General features: G+C 41.1%; 1 protein-coding gene across 5 annotated transcripts in view; it reads left to right on the top strand.

Annotated features, from left to right (window-relative positions):
- The window catches only part of LOC106572659 (beta-1,4 N-acetylgalactosaminyltransferase 1), a 28154-nt gene extending 2286 nt beyond the window's left edge, over window positions 1–25868 (top strand). Inside the window, exons 2-12 of one of the 5 annotated variants that reach the window (XM_045696321.2) lie at window positions 1813–1908; window positions 8812–9057; window positions 9305–9487; window positions 10337–10443; window positions 10611–10648; window positions 11662–11842; window positions 14893–14985; window positions 15921–16108; window positions 16355–16495; window positions 17294–17531; window positions 24191–25868. In XM_045696321.2, the coding sequence (XP_045552277.1) occupies window positions 8840–9057; window positions 9305–9487; window positions 10337–10443; window positions 10611–10648; window positions 11662–11842; window positions 14893–14985; window positions 15921–16108; window positions 16355–16495; window positions 17294–17531; window positions 24191–24399 (1596 nt within the window). In that variant the 5' untranslated portion in view covers window positions 1813–1908; window positions 8812–8839 and the 3' untranslated portion in view covers window positions 24400–25868. Of the gene's footprint in view, window positions 1–1812; window positions 1909–8811; window positions 9058–9304; window positions 9488–10336; window positions 10444–10610; window positions 10649–11661; window positions 11843–14892; window positions 14986–15920; window positions 16109–16354; window positions 16496–17293; window positions 17532–24190 lie in introns of those variants that run through there. The other 4 variants (XM_045696320.2, XM_082962202.1, XM_082962203.1 and 1 more) reach the window with 4 other exon arrangements.
- The last annotated feature ends 1505 nt before the right edge of the window (window positions 25869–27373 follow it).

Below are 27373 nucleotides of genomic sequence, written 5' to 3'. Positions count from 1 at the left end.
AATGCCTTGATGATACTCAGAAACATGTATTTACCACATCAAAATCGTAATATGTTACATTACTTTAGAAATTATCTTAAGAACTAGCATATAAGGTTCACAAATGGGAAAAATCATCAATATCAAATGTAATTTAATACACATTGGCCTCAAAAATATGTACTATTGTGGTAATGGCAGAGTGTAGTGGAAATTACATTTTATATAAAACAAATGATGAAAAATACCATTAAACATTTTAATGTCATTGTTGTACATGCTTAATTTTATTGAAGATATAGAACAGACCATTCCTTCCAATTCATCCCAAAGCTGTTCAATGGGGTTGAGGTCAGGGCTCTGTGCAGGCCAGTGAAGTTCTTCCACACCGATCTCAACAAACCATTTCTGTATGGATCTGGCTTTGTGCATGGGGGCATTGCTGAAACAGTAAAGGGCCTTCCCCAAAACTGTTGCTACAAAGTTGGAAGCACAGAATCATCTAGAATGTCATTGTATGCTGTAGCGTTAAGATTTCCTTTCACTAGAACTAATGGGCCTAGCACAAACCATGAAAAACAGCCCCAGACCATTATTCCTCCTCTACGAAACGTAGGACAGATGATTTTTATGCACTACACGCTTCAGCACTCAGCAGTTCCGTTCTGTGAGCTTGTGTGGCCTACCACTTTGTGGATGAGCCGTTGTTGCTCCCAGACGTTTCCACTTCACTATAACAACACTTACAGTTGACCGGGGCAGCTTTAGCAGGGCAGAAATTTGACTAACTGACTTTTTGGAAAGTTGGCATCCTATGACTGTGCCACGTTGAAAGTCACTGAGCTCTTCAGTGTGGACCATTCTCCTGCCAATGTTTGTCTATGGAGATTGCATAGCTGTGTGCTCGATTTTATACACCTTTCAGCAACGGGTGTGGCTGAAATAGCCGAATCCGCTAATTTGATCCACTAATTTGAAGGGGTGTCCACATACACTACATATACAAAAGTATGTCCTTGTCCTCTCCTTGGTTGATTTATGGGGCATCTTATAGAAACATTTAAAATAAGTAATTAAAGTCAGTAATAATAATTTTAAGTCACATAAATAGACATAAAAATCACTCAATCACCCGAACATAATACAACATTTCTTATTTAGCAAATAAGTGTTCATTTTGTAATGTGTTTGTCTTTTCAGGTCATAAGGTAAGTAAAAATGTATAAACTAACATATTTTGTCATTACCACCAAATTCTGTCCTTACCATCACAGTTCATTATGTGCTGGTAATGATGTGTGGTGGGAATGACATTTTAACAGTATTTTTTTAAATGTATTTATTTCTTTTATTTCACCTTTATTTAACCAGGTAGGCAAGTTGAGAACAAGTTCTCATTTACAATTGTGACCTGGCCAAGATAAAGCAAAGCAGTTCGACAACATACAACAACACAGAGTTACACATGGAGTAAAAACAAACATACAGTCAATAATACAGTAGAAAAATAAGTCTATACACAATGTGAGCAAATGAGGTGAGATAAGGGAGGTAAAGGCAAAAAGGCCACGGTGGCAAAAGTAAATACAATATAGCAAGTAAAACACTGGAATGGTAGATTTGTAGTAGAAGAAAGTGCAAAGTAGAAATAATGGGGTGCAAAGGAGCTAAATAAATAAATAAATAAATACAGTAGGGGAAGAGGTAGTTGTTTGGGCTAAATTATAGATGGGCTATGTACAGGTGCAGTGATCTGTGAGCTGCTCTGACAGCTGGTGCAGCTAGTGAGGGAGATGTGTTTCCAGTTTCAGAGATTTTTGTTGTTCGTTCCAGTCATTGGCAGCAGAGAACTGGAAGGAGAGATGGCCAAAGGAGGAATTGGCTTTGGGGGTGACCAGAGAGATATACCTGCTGGAGCACGTGCTACAGGTGGGTGCTGCTATGGTGACCAGTGAGCGGAGATAAGGGGGGACTTTACCTAGCAGGGACTTGTAGATGACCTGGAGCCAGTGGGTTTGGCGACGAGTATGAAGCGAGGGCCAGCCAACGAGAGCATACAGGTCGCAGTGGTGGGTAGTATATGGGGATTTGGTGACAAAACGGATGGCACTGTGATAGACTGCATCCAGTTTGTTGAGTAGGGTATTGGAGGCTATTTTGTAAATGACATCGCCGAAGTCGAGGATCGGTAGGATGGTCAGTTTTACGAGGGTATGTTTGGCAGCATGAGTGAAGGATGCTTTGTTGCGAATAGGAAGCCAATTCTAGATTTAACTTTGGATTGGAGATGTTTGATGTGAGTCTGGAAGGAGAGTTTACAGTCTAACCAGACACCTAGGTATTTGTAGTTGTCCACATATTCTAAGTCAGAACCGTCCAGAGTAGTGATGCTTGACAGGCGTGCAGGTGCAGGGAGCGATCGGTTGAAGAGCATGCATTTAGTTTTACTTATATTTAAGAGCAGTTGGAGGCCACGGAAGGAGAGTTGTATGGCATTGAAGCTCATCTGGGTTGTTAACACAGTGTCCAAAGAAGGGCCAGGAGTATACAGAATGGTGTCGTCTGCGTAGAGGTGGATCAGAGACTCACCAGCAGCAAGAGTGACATCATTGATGTATACAGAGAAAAGAGTTGGCCCAAGAATTGAACCCTGTGGCACCCCCATAGAGACTGCCAGAGGTCCGGACAACAGGCCCTCCGATTTGACAAACTGAACTCTATCAGAGAAGTAGTTGGTGAACCAGGCGAGGCAATGATTTGAGAAACCAAGGCTATTGAGTCTGCCGATGAGGATGTGGTGATTGACAGAGTCGAAAGCTTTGGCCAGGTCAATGAATACGGCAGCACAGTATTGTTTCTTATCGATGGCGGTTACGATATCATTTAGGACCTTGAGCGTGGCTGAGGTGCACCCATAACCAGCTCTGAAACCAGATTGTATAGCGGAGAAGGTGTGGTGGGATTCGAAATGGTCGGTAATCTGTTTGTTGACTGGGCTTTCGAAGACCTTAGAAAGGCAGGGTAGGATAGATATAGGTCTGTAGTAGAGGTCGACCGATTATGATTTTTCAGCACCGATACCGATGCCGATTATTGGGGGGCCAAAACCGCCGATACCGATTAATCGGCCGATTTTTTTTGTTTTTATTTATTTATTTGTAATAATGACAATTACAACAATACTGAATGAACACTTATTTTAACTTAATATAATACATCAATAAAATCAATTTAGCCTCAAATAAATAATGAAACATGTTCAATTTGGTTTAAATAATGCAAAAACAAAGTGTTGGAGAAGAAAGTAAAAGTGCAATATGTGCCATGTAAAAAAGCTAACGTTTAAGTTCCTTGCTCAGAACATGAGAACATATGAAAGCTGGTGGTTCCTTTTAACATGAGTCTTCAATATTCCCAGGTAAGATGTTTTAGGTTGTAGTTATTATAGGAATTATATGACTATTTCTCTCTATATGATTTGTATTTCATATACCTTTGACTATTGGATGTTCTTATAGGCACTTTAGTATTGCCAGTGTAACAGTATAGCTTCCGTCCCTCTCCTCGCTCCTACCTGGGCTTGAACCAGGAACACATCGACAACAGCCACCCTCGAAGCAGCGTTACCCATGTAGAGGAAGGGGAAACAACTACTCCAAGTCTCAGAGCGAGTGACGTTTGAAACGCTATTAGCGCGCACCCGGCTAACTAGCTAGCCATTTCACATGGGTTACACAAGCCTCGTCTTGGGAGTTGACAGGCTTGAAGTCATAAACAGCGCAATGCATTGCGAAGGGCTGCTGGCAAAATGCACGAAAGTGCTATTTTGAATGAATGCTTACGAGCCTGCTGCTGCCTACCACTGCTCAGTCAGACTGCTCTATCAAATCATAGACTTATTATAACATAATAACACACAGAAACATGAGCCTTAGGTCATTAATATGCTCGAATCCGGAACCTATCATCTCGAAAACAAAACCTTATTCCTGTTACATTGCACAACCCTCAATGTTATGTCATAATTACGTAAAATTCGGGCAAATTAGTTCGCAACGAGCCAGGCGGCCCAAACTGTTGCATATACCCCTGACTGCGTGCAATGAACACAAAATGACACAATTTCACCTAGTTAATATTGCCTGGATTTCTTTTAGCTAAATATGCAGGTTTAAAAATATATACTTCTGTGTATTGATTTTAAGAAAGGCATTGATGTTTATGGTTAGGTACAGTCGTGCAACGATTGTGCTTTTTTCGCAAATGCGCTTTTGTTAAATCATCCCCGTTTGGCGAAGTAGGCTGTCTTTGTTAGGAAGAAATAGTCTTCACAGTTCGCAACGAGCCAGGCGGCCCAAACTGCTGCATATACCCTGACTCTGTTTGCAAGAGAAGTGACACATTTTCCCTAGTTAAAAGAAATTCATATTAGCAGGCAATATTAACTAAATATGCAGGTTTAAAAATATACACTTGTGTATTGATTTTAACAAAGGCATTGATGATTATTGTTGGAGCAACGTGTACCTAAGCGATTATATGCAACGCAGGACAGGCTAGATAAACTAGTAATATCATCAACCATGTGTAGTTAACTAGTGATTATGATTGACTGATTGTTTTTTATAAGATAAGTTTAATGCTAGCTAGCAACTTACCTTGGCTTCTTATGCATTCGCGTAACCTCGTGGAGTGCAATGTAAAGCAGGTGGTTAGAGCGTTGGACTAGTTAACCGTAAGGTTGCAAGATTGAATCCCTGAGCTGACAAGGTAAAAATCTGTCATTCTGCCCCTGAACAAGGCAGTTAACCCACCGTTCCTAGGCCGTCATTGAAAATAAGAATGTGTTCTTAACTGACTTGCCTAGTTAAATAAAGGTGTAAAAAAAAGAAAAAGAAAAAAAAACGGCTAAATCAGCAGCCAAAAATACAGATTTTTGATTGTTATGAAAACTTGAAATCGGCCCTAATTAATCGGCCATTCCGATTAATCGGTCGACCTCTAGTCTGTAGCAGTTTGGGTCAAGAGTGTCCCCTCCTTTGAAGAGGGGGATGACAGCAGCTGCTTTCCAATCTTTGGGAATCTCAGACGACATGAAAGAGAGGTTGAACAGGCTAGTAATAAGGGTTGCAACGATTTTGGCAGATAATTTTAGAAAGAAAGGGTCCAGATTGTCTAGCCCGGCTGATTTGTAGGGGTCCAGATTTTGCAGCTCTTTCAGAACATCAGCTGAATGGATTTGGGAGAAGGAGAAATGGGGAAGGCTTAGGCGAGTAGCTGTGGGGGGTGCAGTGCTGTTGACTGCGGTAGGGGTAGCCAGGTGGAAAGCATGGCCAGTCGTAGAAAAATGCTTATTGAAATTCTCAATTATAGTGGGTTTATCGGTGGTGATAGAGTTTCCTATCCTCAGTGCAGTGGGCAGCTGGGAGGAGGTATTCTTATTCTCCATGGACTTTACAGTGTCCCAGAACTTTTTAGAGTTTGTGTTGCAGGAAGCAAATTTCTGTTTGAAAAAGCTAGCCTTGGCTTTTCTAACTGCCTGTGTATATTGGTTTCTAACTTCCCTGAAAAGTTGCATATCACGGGGGCTGTTTGATGCTAATGCAGAACGCCACAGGATGTTTTTGTGTTGGTTAAGGGCAGTCAGGTCTGGAGAGAACCAAGGGCTATATCTGTTCCTGGTTCTAAATTTCTTGAATGGGGCATGCTTATTTAAGATGGAGAGGAAGGCATTTTAAAAAATAACAAGGCATCCTCTACTGATGGGATGAGGTCAATATCCTTCCAGGATACCCGGGCCAGGTCGATTAGAAAGGCTTGCTCGCTAAAATGTTTCAGGGAGCATTTGACAGTGATGAGTGGAGGTCGTTTGACCGCTGACCCATTACGGATGCAGGCAATGAGGCGGTGATCGCTGAGATCTTGGTTGAAAACAGCAGAGGTGTATTTAGAGGGCAAGTTGGTTAGGATGATATCTATGAGGGTGCCCGTGTTTACGGCTTTGGGGTTGTACCTGGTGGGTTCATTAATCATTTGTGTGAGATTGATGGCATCAAGCTTGGATTGTAGGATGGCCGGGGTGTTAAGCATGTCCCAGTTTAGGTCACCTAGCAGCACGAGCACTGAAGATAGATGGGGGGCAATCAGTTCACATATGGTGTCCAGAGCACAGCTGGGGGCCGAGGGTGGTCTATAGCAGGCGGCAACGGTGAGAGACTTGTTTTTAGAGAGATAGATTTTTAAAAGTAGAAGTTCAAATTGTTTGGGTACAGACCTGGATAGTAGGACAGAACTCTGCAGGCTGTCTCTGCAGTAGATTGCAACACCACCCCCTTTGGCCGTTCTATCTTGTCTGAAAATGTTGTAGTTAGGGATGAAGATTTCAGAGTTTTTGGTGGACTTCCTAAGCCAGGATTTAGACACGGCTAGGACATCCGGGTTGGCAGAGTGTGCTAAAGCAGTGAAAAAAACAAACTTAGGGAGGAGGCTTCTAATGTTAACATACATGAAACCAAGGCTATTACGGTTACAGAAGTCATCAAAAGAGAGCGCCTGGGGAATAGGAGTGGAGCTAGACACTGCAGGGCCTGGATTCACCTCTACATCACCAGAGGAACAGAGGAGGAGGAGGATAAGGTTATGGCTAAAAGCTATGAGGATTGGTCGTCTGTGACGTCCGGAATAGAGAGTAAAAGGAGCAGGTTTCTGGGGGCGATAAAATAGCTTCAAGGTATAATGTACAGACAAAGGTATGGTAGGATGTGTATACAGTGGAGGTAAACCTAGGCATTGAGTGATGAGAGAGATATTGTCTTTAGAAACATAATTGAAACCAGAAGATGTCATAGCATGTGTGGGTGGAGGAACTGAAAGGTTGGATAAGGTATAATGAGCTGGGCTAGAGGCTCTACAGTGAAATAAGACAATAAACACTAACCAGAACAGCAATGGACAAGGCAAATTGACATTAAGGAGAGGCATGCGTAGCCGAGTGATCAAAGGGTCCAGTGAGAATTAGACAGCTAGCCGAGCCATAGGTAGCAAGCTGGTAGAAGATGGAGGGAGGTCTGTTTTTAGCCACCTCGTGCGTTTCCGTCTGTAGATTAGTGGGGTTCCGTGTGGTAGGGGGGACCAGTTCAATTGGCAAAATAGTTATAAAATAGTTATAGTCCGATAGACCTATTCAGATAGCAGCCGATAAGACAGCTAAGACAGCTAACGATTAGCGGGCCGCAGATGGGCGTTCGGGTTACGTCACGACAGAGGGGCCAGTTGGATAACTCCCTCGGGCAGATAACGCCGGTCGTCCAGTCGTGAAGGCCCGATGGGGCTCCGCATCGGCAGTAAAAAGAATAGGTCCGGTAGGCTCTGGTCTGAGTCGCGCGTAACAAAACTGGCAATAGCTTTTCGAGCTAATGGATAGCTGATGACCGCTAACCGTGGCAAGCTGAACTCCAACGTTAGCCAGTGACCTGGCTAGCTTTTGTTGTGGATTTCAGATTTGAGGTAAATAATACTATTTTTTTTTTAATTGGTGAGGCGGGTTGCTGGAGAGTGTTTTGAGCTTGAGTTTTTAGAAAAAAAAATATGTAAAAAGATATGCGAAGAAAATATGTAAATATATATATACACGGGACACGACAAGAGGAGGTCAAAGGACGTCTGACTGCTATGCCATCTTGGGGAATTTGGTCATAAATAGCAGGGATAGCATGCTAACTCCAGTTGAACAGCTAGAATACAATGTATCCTAAATACACATATTTAAAAAATAATTTAAAAAATCTAACATCATTTGATGAAATTATAGCCTATTTGGTAATGAAGTACAATATTATTTTTTTTATATATTTCTATCATTTCCTGACAACAAAATTGGAATTCCCCTCCATGTGCTCCACTGTCACTATTCATAGCCATGGTGACCAAGTACACAAACTTTTGAAAATGTTATTATTATGTAATTTGCTTGTCGTGGTGGTAATGACACAATACTTTGAGATGACTGTATTTTGTGTACAAAAAGTATCAAATAGAAAATAGCTTATGCACATCTAATATGTATGTAGTTTCCATTTATTTGACTCTTTTTTTAAACAGGTGCATTACATATTTTCTAATTATCAAGACTTTTGTAAGTGTAATACATAGAAGAATGTCAAAAGTCCAGATGTGAGACAGGACAAAAACAGTGCAAACAGTGAAATCCAGACATGAAATGCTTTAGAAAATAAAAATGTGTAACATTTTGAAAGCTGAAAAAACAGTTTATTAAGGTTATTTTAGTCTCTACTTAATGTATGTGAAATAAAACATCTAAATTAAAATGTTATCTTAAAAATCTAACCCTGAGACACAAAATGGCCCGTGTTCGCGAAATCACCCATATACTGTTTGAAGAAAAATAATCTGAATGTCAAACCAATATCAAATAATGTGAAACCATTGTAAAATAGTAGCCTAAGGAAATAAATATTATTATTATTATTATAGATTTTTAATCACAAGTAGTTGAATATTGGAATGTAGGCTTATTTGGAAATACACTTAAAGTATTAGCATATATTTGAAAATACATATTGCCTGTTTTGGTATTTGAAATAATCTATTTGAACATATTTTCAAATAGAAGGCCATCATAGGAAGTTATTTGAAAATACTTTCAAATACTTCCAATAGAAGCAGTGGTTTTGTGCCACATTATTTGAAATGACTCAAATACATAGAAAATAAGTATTTCAATAGCAAATAATAATAAAATACCCATGTATTTGAACCCAGGTCTGAAACACATGACTGACTAGTGTCTTATTTGTCCGATCTGTACTCTAGTGACATCGATCTGTGTCTGACTGTGTCCATGATGCGCTGCCTCGTTCAGAAGAAAACATACCTCGTCATTTTATCTCCACTGCTACTGTTCGCCCTCCTCCTCTACTGGACTCGAAGGGCCCCCACCACTGTTGACGTGGGACAAGGTCAGAGCTACAAGGCACAGAAGGTTCTGAAGGAGAGGCTGCAAAATGTCCAGAATAGTTATGACAATATCCCATATGTCCTGAAGGAAAGTGTGGCAGGGTGAGTTCATATGGGCAAATGGTATAACACATGTATAACACATTCATAAATGGCATTTCATTTGAATTCGGTCAAACTGAAATTCCAGGTCCAATTACAATTTTCCTCATTGCGTTTCAAATTTCGAACTACTTCCTGATTCGACTCCATCAAATCAACCTGCATGGTTTCCATTGCACTAATAGTGACTTATTTTGTCCCATACTCTTACCAACCGTCCACAACGCTCTTCATTAATCTCATTCAGGCGTCTGGCACTGAACGGGTGTGTGTGTGAGGCAGATAAGAAGCCTGCCATCGACCTGCCTTTTGCCCAAGTGCTGTTCCCCCGTGTCTGGGCCCAGGATGACTTCCACACAGCCTTCCAGGAGGCAGAGCTGGCTCAGGTGAAAAGTCGCAGGCAGCAGGAGTACAACAGCTTCCAGCAGAGGTAACTGTACAGTACACTGAAGTGTTGTGCTGTGCTTTGCAGTGCATTGGAATTTAGTGATTTGCTTTGCTGTGCACCTTGCGACTATATACTGCAACTCCCCACTGTTTTCAAGTTATGGGCCCACCCTTCTTTGCCTTCTCTCCATCGATTGAGGCCAACATCCAACATAAAATATGTGACGTACATGACGTGTTTACAATGCTGTTTTTCGTTTTAATGCACCATATTGCTGGAAAAAATTCAAAATACATTTCAACTTGATGCTGTGTGTGTGTGTGTGTGTGTGTGTGTGTGTGTGTGTGTGTGTGTGTGCGTGCGTGCGTGCGTGCGTGCGTGTGTGTATTTATGTTGTGTATACAGGGTACATTTGTAAAAGAGACCTAGGTCTCAATATGTCTTCCTGTTAAAATAAAGGTACAAAATAAAAAGTACATGTCACGACTTCCGCCGAAGTCGGTCCCTCTCCTTGTTCGGGCGGTGTTCGGCGGTCGACGTCACCGGCCTTCTAGCCACTACCGATCCACTTTTCATTTTCCATTTGTTTTGTCTTTGTTTTACACACGTGATTTCAATCCCACAATTACTGGTTCATTATTTAACCCTCTATTCCCCCATGTTTTTTTGTGAGTGATTGTTTGTTGTATTTTCGGTCTGTCATGGTGTGCGTGTATTTCTTACTTTGTGTATTTGACATTTTGAGTAAAAGTACTTTGATTACTCATATCTGCAGTCCTGCACCTGACTCTCTACACCAGCTACACCTAGGACCCATTACAGTACATTACACCATCATACTTTAGCTTGAGTTTATTTCTAGTCTGGCTAACTTCTCCATGTTGGCTGCAGGTACCAGACTCCCGCAGACCTCCTTGTTATAGCAGAAGCCAACAGTCCCCTGCAGTACCCTACCCAGGGGGTGGAGGTTCGCCCTCTCAAGACTATCGTTATCCCTGGTAAGACTAAATAAAGTAGTTATTCCACTGAAAAGATTTACACTCGGGGCAGAAGGGATTTTTGCAGCATTGTTGTAAATATCGCCTTTGTCCCAACCATAACTGTAGAACAGTTAAAACAAAACTAACCTGACCTTATGACTGAAGTTGGAATTCTCTTTTTTAAGGGTTGGGTCTGAAAGAAAAGCATAGACAACTTCATACAGTAAGTTTATCTCCATTTATAATACTACATTGGAACAAAAACATAAACGCAACATGCAACAAAGATCTTACTGAGTTACAGTTCATATAAGGAAATCAGTCAATTTGAATAAATAAATGAGACCCTAATCTATGGATCTCACATGACTGGGAATACAGATATGCATCAGTTAGTCACAGATACATTGAAGAAAAGGTAGGGTGCGTGGAACAGAAAACCAGTCAGTATCTGATCTGACCACAATTGTGACTCACCACCTGGATGTGGTCCTATGTAGCAACATTTGAAATTGGGATTTTATCTAGTGAAGAGCTCTTCTATGTTCATACCCTATTAAGCTCTAGCCCCACCCATTACGTTTCGCTCTCGGAACGATCAGATCGCACACTCTGGCCGATTGTTTGTTTACCTCTGGATAACATGAAAACAGCCTAACCAGCTCTGCTGCCAACAATTTCATTATGCTTTTTTGCCAACGTTTACTGACACTGGCCATATTGAACAGGTGTTGGTTGTACACTTTATCTTAAGACATGTTGCTGAAACATGAGGTGACGAATGGCACGACAATGTGCCTCAGGATATCGTCACGCTATCTCTGTGCATTCAAATTTACATCAATAAAATGAAACTTTGTGCATATGGAACATTTCTGGGATCTTTTATTTCAGCTCATGCAACATGGGACCAACACTTTACATGTTGCGTTTATATTTTTGTTCAGTATATGTTGTAGTGGCAGGTAATCTAGCGGTTAGAGCGTTTAGCCAGTAACCGAAAGGTTGTTTGTTCACCTTGTCGGCTCAGGGAGTCGAACCATCTGTCTATGTGCCCTTGAGCACGACACTTAATAACCTGTAAGTCGCTCTGGACAAGAGTGTCTGCTAAAATATAAAATGTTGATTCATGTTTAACAAAGTGATCTACAGTCATTTTGTGACCATTGTAATTGCCCCAAGCAGACTACCGTAGTTATTTGAATTAAACTGAATCCTCCCTATCATGTCCTATAGGTGAATCTGACTGCTACCCTGGGGACATTTGATGTGTTAGCCACCGTAGACGGGGTCTCCATTAGAGGACAGGGAATGATGCACATGACTTTGTCCAGTAGACTCCTCTCCACTCTGAACAGACAGCTACAGTTTGTCACCTACACCAACACCTTGTTCCACCCTAGGACGGCTGACACAGGTTGGTCAGCCCCTCTGTGTGTGTCTAGTCCTGAGTTCTGATACTGCAATACAGGGTTTTGAAAACAAACTTTTTAGTGCCTGCAGCTGTACAGGAGCTGTATGCCATACTATACAATACAACTTTATTGCCCATTTAGTAACAGCAAACAACAGAAATGTGTCTTTTGAGCAGTTCTCAACCCCCGCCACCCAATTCCCCATTATCATGCCACTCCCTGTCATGCCACTCCTTGTCACTTTTTACCTCAGTGCATCAACACAGTCTCAAATTCTTTATAAACCTGTCTATTATTCCCTGGGAGGGGCACACAACTAACCTACACTATAATTACATAGTCCGTGTTTAGGTAAGAGAGCATGCCGCAACTGGAGAAAAAGCAGTGGTAAAGCAGTGCTGGTATTTGACATTCCATGTTGCAATGTAGGTGTGGTAGACTATAGATTACAGCTTGTTTGCTGAACGAGACTGAGTCTAGAGTGCGATTCAAAGTGAGTTTAGCTGTTTGGGGAACGAGATGTTAGCACAGAGGCAGACTAGGGGGAAGCGGTGTTTTGTGTACAACAATAACCATGTTGTCACTATCCATTTCCATATGTTAATTAACCTTTTAGGGACAGATGTTCCGCTCACCAATATCCAATGGTAGAGCGTGGCGCGAAATACAAATACCTCAAATGCTATAACTTCAATTTCTCAAACATATGACTATTTTACACCATTTTAAAGACAAGACTCTCGTTAATCTAACCACATTGTCCAATTTCAAAAAGGCTTTACAACGAAAGCAAAACATTAGATTATGTCAGGAGAGTACCCTGCCAAAAATAATCACACAGCCATTTTCAAAGCAAGCATATATGTCACAAAAACCAAAACCACAGCTAAATGCAGCACTAACCTTTGATCTTCATCAGATGACACTCCTAGAACATTATGTTATACAATACATGCATGTTTTGTTCAATAAAGTTCATATTTATATCAAAAACAAGCTTTTTACATTAGCATGTGATGTTCAGAACTAGCATACCCACCGCAAACTTCCGGTGAATTTACTAAATTACTCATGATAAACGTTCACAAAAAACATAATTTATTTTAAGAATTATAGATACAGAACTCCTTTATGCAATCGCGGTGTCAGATTTTAAAATAGCTTTTCGGCGAAAGCACATTTTGCAATATTCTGAGTAGATAGCTCGGCCATCACAGGCTAGCTAATTTGACACCCACCAAGTTTGGTGCTCACTAAACTCAGAATTACTTTAACGTGGATGTTATAAAAATAACAAGTATCTGTAGACCTACTGTTAAACAAGTTTGATCTCTTATGGCCCATTAGGCATTGAATGTAAAGTGAAGTATACTGCTCAAAAAAATAAAGGGAACACTTAAACAACACAATGTAACTCCAAGTCAATCGCACTTCTGTGAAATCAAACTGTCCACTTAGGAAGCAACACTGATTGACAATACATTTCACATGCTGTTGTGCAAATGGAATAGACAACAGATGGAAATTATAGGCAATTAGCAAGACACCCCCAATAAAGGAGTGGTTCTGCAGGTGGTAACCACAGACCACTTCTCAGTTCCTATGCTTCCTGGCTGATGTTTTGGTCACTTTGAATGCTGGCGGTGCTTTCACTCTAGTGGTAGCATGAGACGGAGTCTACAACCCACACAAGTGGCTCAGGTAGTGCAGCTCATCCAGGATGGCACATCAATGCGAGCTGTGGCAAGAAGGTTTGCTGTGTCTGTCAGCGTAGTGTCCAGAGCATGGAGGCGCTACCAGGAGACAGGCCAGTACATCAGGAGACGTGGAGGAGGCCGTAGGAGGGCAACAACCCAGCAGCAGGACCGCTACCTCCGCCTTTGTGCAAGGAGGAGCAGGAGGAGCACTGCCAGAGCCCTGCAAAATGACCTCGAGCAGGGCACAAATGTGCATGTGTCTGCTCAAACGGTCAGAAACAGACTCCATGAGGGTGGTATGAGGGCCCGACGTCCACAGGTGGGGGTTGTGCTTACAACCCAACACCGTGCAGGACGTTTGGCATTTGCCAGAGAACACCAAGATTGGCAAATTCGCCACTGGCGCCCTGTGCTCTTCACAGATGAAAGCAGGTTCACACTGAGCACATGTGACAGACATGACAGTCTGGAGACGCCGTGGAGAACGTTCTGCTGCCTGCAACATCCTCGAGCATGACGGTTTGGCGGTGGGTCAGTCATGGTGTGGGGTGGCATTTCTTTGGGGGGCCGCACAGCCCTCCATGTGCTCGCCAGAGGTAGCCTGACTGCCATTAGGTACCGAGATGAGATCCTCAGACCCCTTGTGAGACCATATGCTGGTGCGGTTGGCCCTGGGTTCCTCCTAATGCAAGACAATGGTAGACCTCATGTGGCTGGAGTGTGTCAGCAGTTCCTGCAAGAGGAAGGCATTGATGCTATGGACTGGCCCGCCTGTTCCCCAGTCCTGAATCCAATTGAGCACATCTGGGACATCATGTCTCGCTCCATCCACCAACGCCACGTTGCAACACAGACTGTCCAGGAGTTGGCGGATGCTTTAGTCCAGGTCTGGGAGGAGATCCCTCAGGAGACCATCCGCCACCTCATCAGGAGCATGCCCAGGCGTTGTAGGGAGGTCATACAGGCACGTGGAGGCCACAGACACTACTGAGCCTCATTTTGACTTGTTTTAAGGACATTACATCAAAGTTGGATCAGCCTGTAGTGTGGTTTTCCACTTTAATTTTGAGTGTGACTCCAAATCCAGACCTCCATGGGTTGATAAATTGGATTTCCATTGATTATTTTTGTGTGATTTTGTTGTCAGCACATTCAACTATGTAAAGAAAAAAGTATTTAATAAGATTATTTCATTCATTCAGATCTAGGATGTGTAATTTTAGTGTTCCCTTTATTTTTTTGAGCAGTGTACATTTTTGTTTTGTTCATTTGATTATATTTAATCAAATGAACTATACTGTATTGTGATATACTTGAGATAGAGTGATGAAATGTGTTTATCTGCTCTATTGCAGTGCAGTTTGAGACTGATGGACACCAGTCAGTTTTTACCATGAAGGTTGGACATGCTGTTATTCCCAAGCTCTATCACTCAGTTTACACTGGAGGTATGTACTGTATGGGTTGTTAATTTGTCATTTGACCACTGTACAGTTATTTGTATCTGTACAGTTATCGTAGGGATCCAAGGTCCTAAATGTTGCAATGTTGTTTAAGGACCAGTGAAGTCAAAATTCAGTTTTTCCTGTGTTTTGTATCAAATTGTATAACAGCTGATGAAAGCGTGAACACATTTGATCAGTCTTATTTCCTGATAGTTGCTGGTTGAAAATTCAATCTACACAGGACCTTCTAGGAGTTTCAGGCTTTCCATGGTGACATCACCATGCTGTAAATTGGTTAAAAGAGTTCCAAATCTCTCTACCAATGACAGCTAGTGTTCAGTTTTGCTCTCCCCACTCAGACCACTCACAGACAGTCCTAGCAAAATTCTTGCTTGAGAAATATTATTTTTTGCTAAAAAAGCTATTTTGGCCCATTTGATTGGAAATCTATTACATTAAAGTACTTATAGGACAATTCCACCCCAAAACTATATTTTGGTATTTGTTTTATTAGTCCATTGTTGACATAGTCCCAAAATGTTTTGCTTGTAAGCAATCAAGTTTTCTAGATATATAACTTTCAAAATATAGAAGTCATCACGTAGGGCTCCCGAGTGGCACAGCGGTCTAAGGCACTGCATCTGAGTGCTAGAGGCGTTACTACAAACCTTGGTTCAATTCGAGGCTGTATCATAACCGGCCGTGATTGGGAATTCCATAGGGCGGCGCACAATTGGCCCAGCATCGTTAGGGTTTGGCCAGGGTAGGCCGTCATTGTAAATAAGATTTTGTTCTTAACCGACTTGCCAAGTTAATTAAAAAAATTATGCATTTTGCATCATATGGGGGATGATTTCTGTATTATGAAAGTAACTGAAGTTAAATATAAGTATGAATATTCATAATTGGGTAGGAACACACCTTTCCTTTTTCCTCAGAATACAGCATAAGCTCACTTGTCACCATAGCTACCAAGACATTTCTGCGTTATGACAAACTGCAGGATCTGATTGACAGCATACGTGAGTTCTACCCCACTGTCGCCATAGTAATAGCAGATGACAACGAGCACCCCCAGCCAGTGAAGGGTCCACACATTGAACATTACATTATGCCATTTGGGAAGGTAAGCAAACTTTATTTTGGGAAGTGTAGCTCCTGTTTCTTAACAGCAATCTTCTTCAGTTCTGGTCTTGGGGGACCCACAAGTTGTCCTTTTGTTCCAGCCCAGTATTTCATTAACTTGATTGATTCCTTCCTGATACTCTGAGGATCTCCATGTCCAGGATTTAAGAACAACTTGGCTATCAAACGTTCGGCTATTGCCAGATTGGTAATTAAGTCTTTGTCCTGTCTGTCTACCTCCGTGCAGGGTTGGTTTGCAGGGAGGAATCTGGCTGTCTCTCAGGTGACCACCAAGTATGTGCTGTGGGTGGACGATGACTTCCTCTTCACCTCCAACACCAGGCTGGAGAATATGGTGGAGATCCTGGAGAAGACCACCCTGGACATGGTGTGTGTTTGTTTGTGTGTGTGTTTGCGTGTGTGTGCGTGCGCATAGATCTGGACCTGGTGAGTGATGAGGGTGAGGCCTCTCTGAGAGGAATGACTAAAACCAGGGTAGAATCAGGTTAGAACCATAGTAGAACCTGGGGTGGAATTACACAGTGTAATAAATAACGTCATCATGCTCAAAGGGACATTCAATGTCTGCTTTTTGTATTTGTACCCATCTACCAATAGGTGCCCTTTGCGAGGCGTTGGAAAACCTCCCTGCTCAACTGAGGGACCTTACAGATAATTGTTTGCGTGGGGTACAGAGATGATGTAATCATTCAAAAATCATGTTAAACAGTCCATGCAACTTATTATGTGAATATTATGATTATGATGTTAAGCACATTTTTACTCCTGAACTATTTAGGCTGGCCATAACAAAGGGCTTGAATACTTATTGACTCAATCTTTTCATTGTTTATTCATTTGTTAAAATGTTGCATATAAACAAAATTCCACTTTGACATTATGGGGTATTGTGTGTAGGCCAGTGACCCCAAAAAATCTCAATTTAATCCATTTTAAATTCAGGCTGTAATACAACAAAATGAGAAAAAAATCTAAGGGTGTGAATACTTTCTGAAGTAGGTAGGAGTTAGGTAGCAGTTATGGTGGGAGAATCAGTTAGTCAGGAAATACTGGTTTTGCGCCGGAAGTGTTATTGAACTTGATGATTTTACATTGTGGCAACTCATTTGTGGTGAATCATATTATCTTCCCATTCATTTTGTTCTTTTTGTGTCTGTTACCCCAGGTGGGTGGTGCTGTGAGAGAAACTACAGGCTACACTGCTACTTACCGCCACACCATCTCAGTGGAGGAAGGGGGTGAGGAGGGGGACTGTATACACATCAGAAATGGATACCATCATGTCATTGATGGCTTTCCTAACTGTGTCCTAGCCGACGCTGTTATCAACTTCTTCATGGGGAGGACAGACAAGATGCAGCAAGTGGGATTCGATCCTCGTCTGAACCGTGTGGCTCATCTAGGTGAGTGTCTTTGTCTCATCACTAGAGTCCAGAGGTTTTCCTTATTACTGATCACAATATTGCTTTTATTTTAATTGTGGTAACACAAATCAAAGGAACAGCAAAAGACCAACATACTTTAGGTGTAATACCCCCAAGGGTGTGTGCTTAGTCCCCTCCTGTGCTCCCTGTTCACCCACAACTTCGTGGCCACGCACAACTCCAACACCATCATTATGTTTGCTGACAACAAAACGGCATTAGGCCTGATCACAGACGATGATGAAACCACCTATAGAGAGGAGGTCAGAGACCTGTCAGTGTGGTGCCAGGACAACAACCTCTCCCTCAATGTCAGCAAGACAAAGGAGCTGATCGTGGACTACAGGAAAAGGAGGGCCGAGCACGCCCCAATCCACATCGACAGGTCTGTAGTGGAACGAGTCGAGAGCTTCATGGTCCTCAGTTTCCACATCACTAAAGAATTAACATGGTCCACACACACACACACACCAACACTGTCATGAAGAAGGCACGACAACACCTCTGCCCCCACAGAAATCTGAAAAGATTTGGCATGGGCCCTCAGATCATCAAAAAGTTCTACAGCTGCACCATTGAGAACACCTTGACTGGCTGCATCACCACTAGGTATATATCAATGATGTCGCTCTTGCTGCTGGTGATTCTCTGATCCACCTCTAAGCAGACGACACCATTCTGTTACATCTGGCCCTTCTTTGGACACTGTGCTAACAAACCTCCAAACAAGATTCAATGCCATACAACACTCCTTCCGTGGCCTCCAACTGCTCTTAAATGCTAGTAAAACGAAATGCATGCTCTTCAACCGATCGCTGCCCATACCCGCCCGCCTGACTAGCATCACTACTCTGGATGGTTCGGACTTAGAATATGTGGACAACTACAAATACCTAGGTGTCTGGTTGTAAACTCTCCTTGTAAACTCTCCTTCCAGACTCACATTAAGCATCTCCAATCCAAAATGAAATCTAGAATCGGCTTCCTATTTTGCAACAAAGCCTCCTTCACTCATGCTGCCAAACATACCCTCATAAAACTGACCATCCTACCGATCCTTGACTTCGGTGATGTCATTTACAAAATAGCCTCCAACACTCTACTCAGCAAATTGGATGTAGTCTATCACAGTGCCATCCGTTTTGTCACTAAAGCCCCATATACAAAATGTCAGAATAATAGTAGAGAGAATAATTTATTTCATCTTTTATTTCTTTCTTCACATTCCCAGTGGGTCAAAAGTTTACATACACTCAATTAGTATTTGTTAGCATTGCCTTTAAATTGTTTAACTTGGGTCAAATGTTTCGGGTAGCCTTCCACAAGCTTCCCACAATAGGTTGGGTGCATTTTGGCCCATTCCTCCTGACAGAGCTGGTGTAACTGAGTCTGATTTGTAGGACTCCTTGCTAGCACACGCTTTTTCAGTTCTGCCCGCAAATTTTCTATAGGGTTTGAGGTCAGAGCTTTGTGCTGGCCACTCCATTACCTTGACTTTGTTTTCCTTAAAGCCATTTTGACACAACTGTGGAAGTATGCTTGTGGTCATTGTCCATTTGGAAGACCCATTTGTTACAAAGCTTTAACTCCCTGACTGATGTCTTGAGATGTTGCTTCAATATATTCACATCAATTTTCTTCCTCATGATGCCATCTATTTTGTGAAGTGCACCAGTCCCGCCTGCAGCAATGCACCCCCACAACATGATGCTGCCACCCCCGTGCTTCACGGTTGGGATGGTGTTCTTCGGCATGCAAGCCTTCCCCTTTTTCCTCCAAACATAACGATGGTCGTTATGGCCAAACAGTTCTATTTTTGTTTCATCAGACCAGAGGACAGTTCTCCAAAATCTACAATCTTTGTCCCCATGTGCAGTTGCAAAGCGTAGTCTGGCTTTTTTTATGGCGGTTTTGGAGCAGTGACTTCTTCCTTGCTGAGCGGCCTTTCAGGTTATGTCGATATAGGACTCGTTTTACTGTGGATATAGATACTTTTGTACCTGTTTCCTCCAGCATCTTCACAAGGTTCTTTGCTGTTGTTCTGGGATTGCTTTGCACTTTTCGCACCAAAGTACGTTAATCTCTAGGAGACAGAACGCGTCTCCTTCCTATCAAGTATAAGCACCATGGGCTGCATCGTCCCATGGTGCTTATACTTGCGTACTATTGTTTGTACAGATGAACGTGGTACCTTCAGGCGTTTGGAAATTGCTCCCAAGGATGAACCAGACTTATGGAGGTCTACAATTTTTTTCCTGAGGTCTTGGCTGATTTCCTTTGATTTTCCCATTATGTCAAGCAAAGAGGCACTGAGTTTGAAGGTAGGCCTTGAAACACATCCACAGGTACACCTCCAATTGACTCAAATGATGTAAATTAGCCTATCAGAAGCTTCTAAAGCCATGACATCATTTTCTGGAATTTTCCAAGCTGTTTAAAGGCACAGTCAACTTAGTGTATGTAAACTTCTGACCCACTGGAATTGTGATACAGTGAATTATAAGTGAAATAATCTGTCTAAACAATTGTTGGAAAAATGACTTGTGTCATGCACAAATTAGATGTCCTAACCGACTTGCCAAACCTATAGTTTGTTAACAAGACATTTGTGGAGTGGTTGAAAAACGAGTTATAATGACTCCAACCTAAGGGTATGTAAACTTCGGACTTCAACTGAACTACCCACCACTGCTCCAGGTCACCTATAAGTCTTTGCTAGGTAAAGCCCCGCCTTATCTCTGCTTACTGGTCAAAATCAAATCAAATGAAATGTATTTATATAGCCCTTCCTACATCAGCTGATATCCCAAAGTGCTGTACAGAAACCCAGCCCAAAACCCCAAACAGCAAGTAATGCAGGTGTAGAAACACGATGGCTAGGAAAAACTCCCTAGAAAGGCCAAAACCTAGGAAGAAACCTAGAGAGGAACCAGGCTATGAGGGGTGGCCAGTCCTCTTCTGGCTGTGCCGGGTGGAGATTATAACAGAACATGGCCAAGATGTTCAAATGTTCATAAATGACCAGCATGGTCAAATAATAATAATCACAGTAGTTGTCGAGGGTGCAACAAGTCAGCACCTCAGGAGTAAATGTCAGTTGGCTTTTCATAGCCGATCATTGAGTGTATCTCTACCGCTCCTGCTGTCTCTAGAGAGTTGAAAACAGCAGGTCTGGGACAGGTAGCACGTCCGGTGAACAGATCAGGGTTCCATAGCCGCAGGCAGAACAGTTGAAACTGGAGCAGCAGCACGGCCAGGTGGACTGGGGACAGCAAGGAGTCATCAGGCCACGTAGTCCTGAGGCATGGTCCTAGAGAGAGAGAAAGAGAGAATTAGAGAGAGCATACTTAAATTCACACAGGACACTGATGAAATACTCCAGATATAACAGATTGACCCAAGCCCCCCGACACATAAACTACCGCAGCATAAATTCTGGAGTCTGAGACAGGAGGGGTTAGCCTGTTGGGGACACCCCTTCCCGTTCTTATCCCGGTAACGGGATTGCTTGACAAGATACATGCTGCGAAATTCAAAACAGCAAAAATCTAATAATTTCAATTTCTCAAACGATCAACTATTTTACACCATGTGAAAGATAAACATCTCCTTAATCCAACCACATTGTCCGATTTCAAAGAGGCGTTACGGCGAAAGCATAAAGTTAGATTATGTTAGGAGAGTACATAGACAAAACATTACACACAGCCATTTTCAATGCAAGGACAGGCATCACCAAAAGCAGAAAACCAGCTAAAATGATGCACTAACCTTTGACAATCTTCATCAGATGACACTCCTAGGACATTATGTTAGACAATACATGCATTTTTTTGTTCTATCGAGTTCATATTTATATCCAAAAACAGCATTTTACATCGGTGCGTGACGTTCAGAAAATGTATCTCCCCAAAAACTGCTGGTGAATTTACAAAAATACTCATTATAAGCGTTGATAAAATATTAAACTGTTATTCAAAGAATTATAGATTAACATCTCCTGAATGCAACCGCATTGACAGATTTCAAAATAACTTTACTGGGAAAGCACACTTTGCAATAATCTGAGTAGGCAATACAGATAGCTGCCATTTTGGAGTCATCTAAATGCATAAATAACATTAGAAATATTCACTTACCTTTAACCTCTTACATCTAGACGTTCCGCTAGCGGAACACCTGCTCCAATATCCAATGATAGGCGTGGCGCGAATTACAAATTCCTCAAAAATACAAAAACTTCCATTTTTCAAACATATGACTATTTCACAGCATTTTAAAGACAAGACTCTCGTTTATCTAACCACACTGTCCGATTTCAAAAAGGCTTTACAGCGAAAGCAAAACATTACATTATGTCAGCAGAGTACCAAGCCAGAAATAATCAGACACCCATTTTTCAAGCTAGCATATAATGTCACAAAAACCCAGAAGACAGCTAAATGCAGCACTAACCTTTGATGATCTTCATCAGATGACACACCTAGGACATTATGTTATACAATACATGCATGTTTTGTTCAATCAAGTTCATATTTATATCAAAAAACAGCTTTTTACATTAGCATGTGACGTTCAGAACTAGCATACCCCCCGCAAACTTCCGGGAAATTTGCTAACAATTTACTAAATTACTCACGATAAACGTTCACAAAAAGCATAACAATTATTTTAAGAATTATAGATACAGAACTCCTCTATGCACTCGATATGTCCGATTTTAAAATAGCTTTTTGGTGAAAGCATATTTTGCAATATTCTAAGTACATAGCCCAGCCATCACGGGCTAGCTATTTAGACACCCGGCAAGTTTAGCCTTCACCAATATCAGATTTACTATTATAAAAGTTTGATTACCTTTTGTTGTCTTCGTCAGAATGCACTCCCAGGACTGCTACTTCAAAAACAAATGTTGGTTTGGTCCAAAATAATCCATCGTTATATCCGAATAGCGGCGTTTTGTTCGTGCGTCCCAGACACTATCCAAAATGGTAAATCAGGGTCGCGCGCATGGCGCAATTCGTGACAAAAAAAATTATAAATATTCCATTACCGTACTTCGAAGCATGTCAACCGCTGTTTAAAATCAATTTTTATGCAATTTATCTCGTAAAAAAGCGATAATATTCCGACCGGGAATCTCCTTTTCGGCAAACAGAGGAAAAATCACAAAGACGGGGGCGGCCAGGGCACGCGCCTAATGCCCACAGTCCCTTGATCGGCCACTTGAGAAAGGCGATAATGTGTTTCAGCCTGGGGCTGGGATGACGACATTCTGTTTTTTCCCGGGCTCTGAGCGCCCATGGAAGACGTAGGAAGTGTCACGTTAGAGCAGAGATCCTTTGTAAAAGATAGAGTAGGGATGACCACGTGTTCTGTTGATAAGTGGGTGAATTTGACAATTTCCCTTTCCTGCTAAGCATTCAAATGTAACGTGTACTTTGTATGGAGTAAAAAATACAATATTTTATTTAGGAATGTAGAGAAGTAAAATATGTCAAAAATATAAATAGTTAAGTAAATTACAGATACCCCAAAAAACGACTTAAGTAGTACTTTAATGTATTTTTACTTAAGTAATTTACACCACTGCTAAAATGTATTGAGTCAATAAGTGATGAACCCCTTTGTTATGGCAAGCCTAAATAAGTTCAGGAGTGTGCTTAACAAATCGTATTAGTTGTATGGACTCATTCTGTGTTTAATAATAGTGTTAAATGTGATTTTTCAATGACTACCTCATCTCTGTACCCCACTCATACTAGTATCTGTAAGGTCCCTCCATCTAGTAGTGAATTTCAAGCACAGGTTCAACCACAAAGACTAAGGAGGTTTCGCAAAGAAGTGCACCGTTTGGTAGATGTGTTAAAAAATTGTGAAGTTATTCATTAGGCTTTGGATAGTATATCAATACACCCCATCACTACAAAGATATAAGTATCCTTCCTAACTCAGTTGCCGAAGAGGAAGGAAACTTCTCGGGGATTTCACCATGAGGTCAATGGTGATTTTAAAATGTTGTGATATGAGAACTGAGGATGGATAAAAAATAATAATTGTAGTTACTCCACAATACTAACTAAAAAGAAGGAAGCCTGTACATAATACAAATATTCCAAAACATGTTTGCAACATGGCACTAAAGTAATACTGCAAAATAAATGTGGCAAAGCAATTGAGTTTTTGTCCTGAATACAAAGTATTATGTTTGGGAAAATCCAATACAACACATTACTGAGTACCACTCTCCATATTTTCAAGCATAGTGGTGGCTGCATCATGTTATGGGTATGCTTGTAATCATTAAGGACTGGGGAGTTTTATTATAAAAATGAAATTGGATGGAGCTAAGCACAATCCTATTGGAAAACTAGGTTCAGTCTGCCTTCCAACAGACACTGGGAGATGAATTCACCTTTCAGCAGGACAATGACCTAAAACACAAGGCCAAATCTAAGCATTTCACTTTTAGTCTACACCTGTTGTTTACGAACCATGTGATAAATACAGTTTGATTTAATAAGTCAATCCTTCTAGACTGAGAACATAAACTGTGACATGTCACTGAAAGTCTGCAACAAGAAAACAAGACATTCCTTTTGTGATCAAATTATAAAAAGCTTTTATTGCGTCCTCAGAGTTCTTCATCGACGGGCTCGGGATCCTCCACATAGCTTCCTGTGATGACATCATCATAAACCATGCATCTAAGATCAAGTTGCCATGGGGCAAGTCAGACAGTGAGAAGGCCTACGCCAAGTTCCGCTACTCCTCATCGGATGCTGTCCAAATCAAAAATGCCCTTTTTTACTTCAAGAACAGACTCAAATGCATGTCTAGTAACTGAAACAGGCTCTTCAAGCTATCACTTGAGGTTTTAAAACTGAGGTTTTTATTTTTGTTACACTGAGCAGCCATTTTTTGTCATCACCAACAGTGGTGTCATGCCCATAGGGGGCATAGGGGCACATTCCCCCCCTCAGATTGTATTTTTTGTATGTCATTTTTGTTGTTGTTGCTCTGTAATACTACTAGCCACCAATGATTTTATGAAGTTAGGTTTCCAATCTGGATTAGCTAAAGCCATCTCCCAACCTCATAACTAGCTAACAACAAGATGCCATTTCAGGCTATCAATCAAGCTAGAGTAGCTAGCTTGTCCATCTTAGCTGGCATGCCTGCTGACAAGGTTCGTATACTTTAGAAAAGAACCTAATAACTAAATGCACTGAATAAGACTCACATTCCTTTCAATCTTTTACCCAGGTTTTAGCAGAGAAGCATATTTATCACTAGTCAGGAGGATACAGACCGCTCAAGAGGGTATGCTAAGTAACCAGTAAAATATACATATTTTTTTAGATATATTAAGCGTAGTGATTACGGTTATAGATGGCAGGAAAAAGCTGTTTTGGGTTTTTGGAACAAATGTAAAATCTCCAACTTCCGGACGAGGGACATAAAACCCCCCCCAGCCATCCTCATGTACTTTGTGCCCCCTCTGATTTTTGGGGTGCATGATGCCCCTGGTCACCACCACAGCATTTGTTGTGGACACAGTGAATGTGTGGAAACAAACATTGAAAGTGAAGAACCAAGCCAATGAGCATCTCCTTTGTCTGTGCTGATCATGCTTTGGTCAAGGTGTGTTTCCACCGTAGAGAATGATAGAGACGTCATCTTTCTACATGTCCCATTATGACATCTGTGAGCGCACGGGCAGCGCCATTGAGGCAAAAACATTTATTTATATTGTTTTGGTCCTTATGAAACTGGTATGCTTTTTTACTTATTTTCTTTAACCAATTTTGGTCTTCCACTTGCCTCTTCCATTTTTGCAGTAATGCTGCAATTAGTTCGTTGTAATTTTGGGTTGAGCAGACATATTTTTTTTAGCTGCATGTGTGACAACTCCACCAGACCATAAGCAAATAGGCAAACTGGGATATGTTTTTAAGATTTACATTTTCTTATTTTACTACTTCTGTTGGCAAACAAACTAACAGTGGTGTAAAGTACTTAAGTAGTAATTTAAAGTATTTTAACTTATGTTGTTTTTTGGGGTATCTGTACTTTACTATTTATATTTTTGACTACATTCCTTAAGAAAATAATATACTTTTTAGTCCATACATTTTCCTTGACACCCAAAAGTAGTCGTTACATTTTGAATGCTTAGCAGGACAGGAAAATGGTCTAATTCACTGCCTCTGATCTGGCAGAATCACTAAACACACATGCTTTGTTTGTAAATTATGTTTAAGTGTTGGAACGTGCCCCTGGCTATCCGTAAATAAAATAAAAACTAGAAAATGGGTCCGTCTGCTTTGCTTAATAAGGAATTTGAAATGATTTATACTTTTTCTTTTGCTTTATTTTAGCAATTACATTTACTTTTGATAACTAAGTATATTTTAAACCAAATACTTTGACTTTTACTCAAGTAGAATTTTACTGGGTGACTTTTACTTGAGTAATTTTCTATTAAGGTATCATTACTTTTAGTAACATATTGGGTACTTTTTCCACCACTGCAAACAGAAAGGGTGCATACTGCAAACGAATGTTTGCTCACGAGTATAATTCATTGGCTGAGCCCTCCTGGTGACCTGGATGTAATTATGTGAGCCTTCCTTAACCCATTAGAAGTCCCACCTAGTTGACTGCTTTTAAAAATGGTGGAAGCCCTCAAGGGCAGCGTCCATGCCAAAACAGGTTTTATCAACCTAGAGTCCTCTAGCTAACTATGGTATTAACAGACAGTGCCAAAGTGTGAGTCATGCCATAGTACTGAAGTGCAAGGTCTTCTCCTTCCTGATTACTTTAATTACCTGACTTACGCCCTGAGTGGGAGCATATGATATCCTCCCACTCATATTCTGGACAAAGTTATTACTGTTCAATGTTCACGTGGCAAACCTGTCATCATGCGGTTTGCCACATAAATAGGGCGGCAGGTATCCTAGTGGTTAGAGCGTCGGACCAGTAACTGAAAGGTTGCTAGATTGAATCCCAAGGTGACAAGGCAAAAAATAACTGTTGTTCTGCCCCCGAACAAGGCAATTAACCCACTGTTCCTAGGCCATCATTGTAAATAAGAATTTGTTCTTAATTAACTGACTTGCCTAGTTAAATAAATCATGGTCTGTTTATGGCTCCCTATATAGTGCACTACTTTTGTATAGGGAATACGGTGCCATTTGGGACACATCCATGGTCTGAGATCACAATATGAACTTTACTTTATGGAGACTGACATTCTGAATATTGTCCTGAATTCACGCTATCCAAACATCTTTCATCTAGCTGCAGCTCTTCCAACCAATCAAACACTTACTTCCTTTGAAATGAAATGTAGGTTTACCTATAATATGCGTTTCTATTTTTGCACTCTTCATGAAAAGCATTTTGATTGATGAATTTCATTATCTTGCTGTCACTTTTTTATACAAAAGAACTGTAATGATCTGTTTGTATTGCATAATCATGGGCACCTACCAGAGCATGATGTCCTGCCAATGTAATAATGATATAGCCAGGCAGGTCACCCATGATACAAGTCAGTATTCAATGTGATATAGATTAATGTATTCTCTTCATGATGAATTCAAGCAGTCATACTTTTGTATTATTTTGTATGAATGTTAGTGAGACTGTAATATCTCGTTACATGCTGCCATTATGCTATTTGACCACAAGGTGGAACCAGAGACCTGACAAATGATTGTCTATAGAAATCTAATACTCTTTTCTCCCTAATGTCAAGTTCAGTTTTCTACATTTTAATGATGAAAATGTTTTTTTTTTATTATTAAAATGTA

The sequence above is a fragment of the Salmo salar genome, chromosome 15 (genome assembly GCF_965601325.2).
Source record: "Salmo salar chromosome 15, fSalSal1, whole genome shotgun sequence".
Taxonomy (NCBI): Eukaryota; Metazoa; Chordata; class Actinopteri; order Salmoniformes; family Salmonidae; genus Salmo; species Salmo salar.
This window is presented reverse-complemented; position numbering and strand designations above follow the sequence as displayed.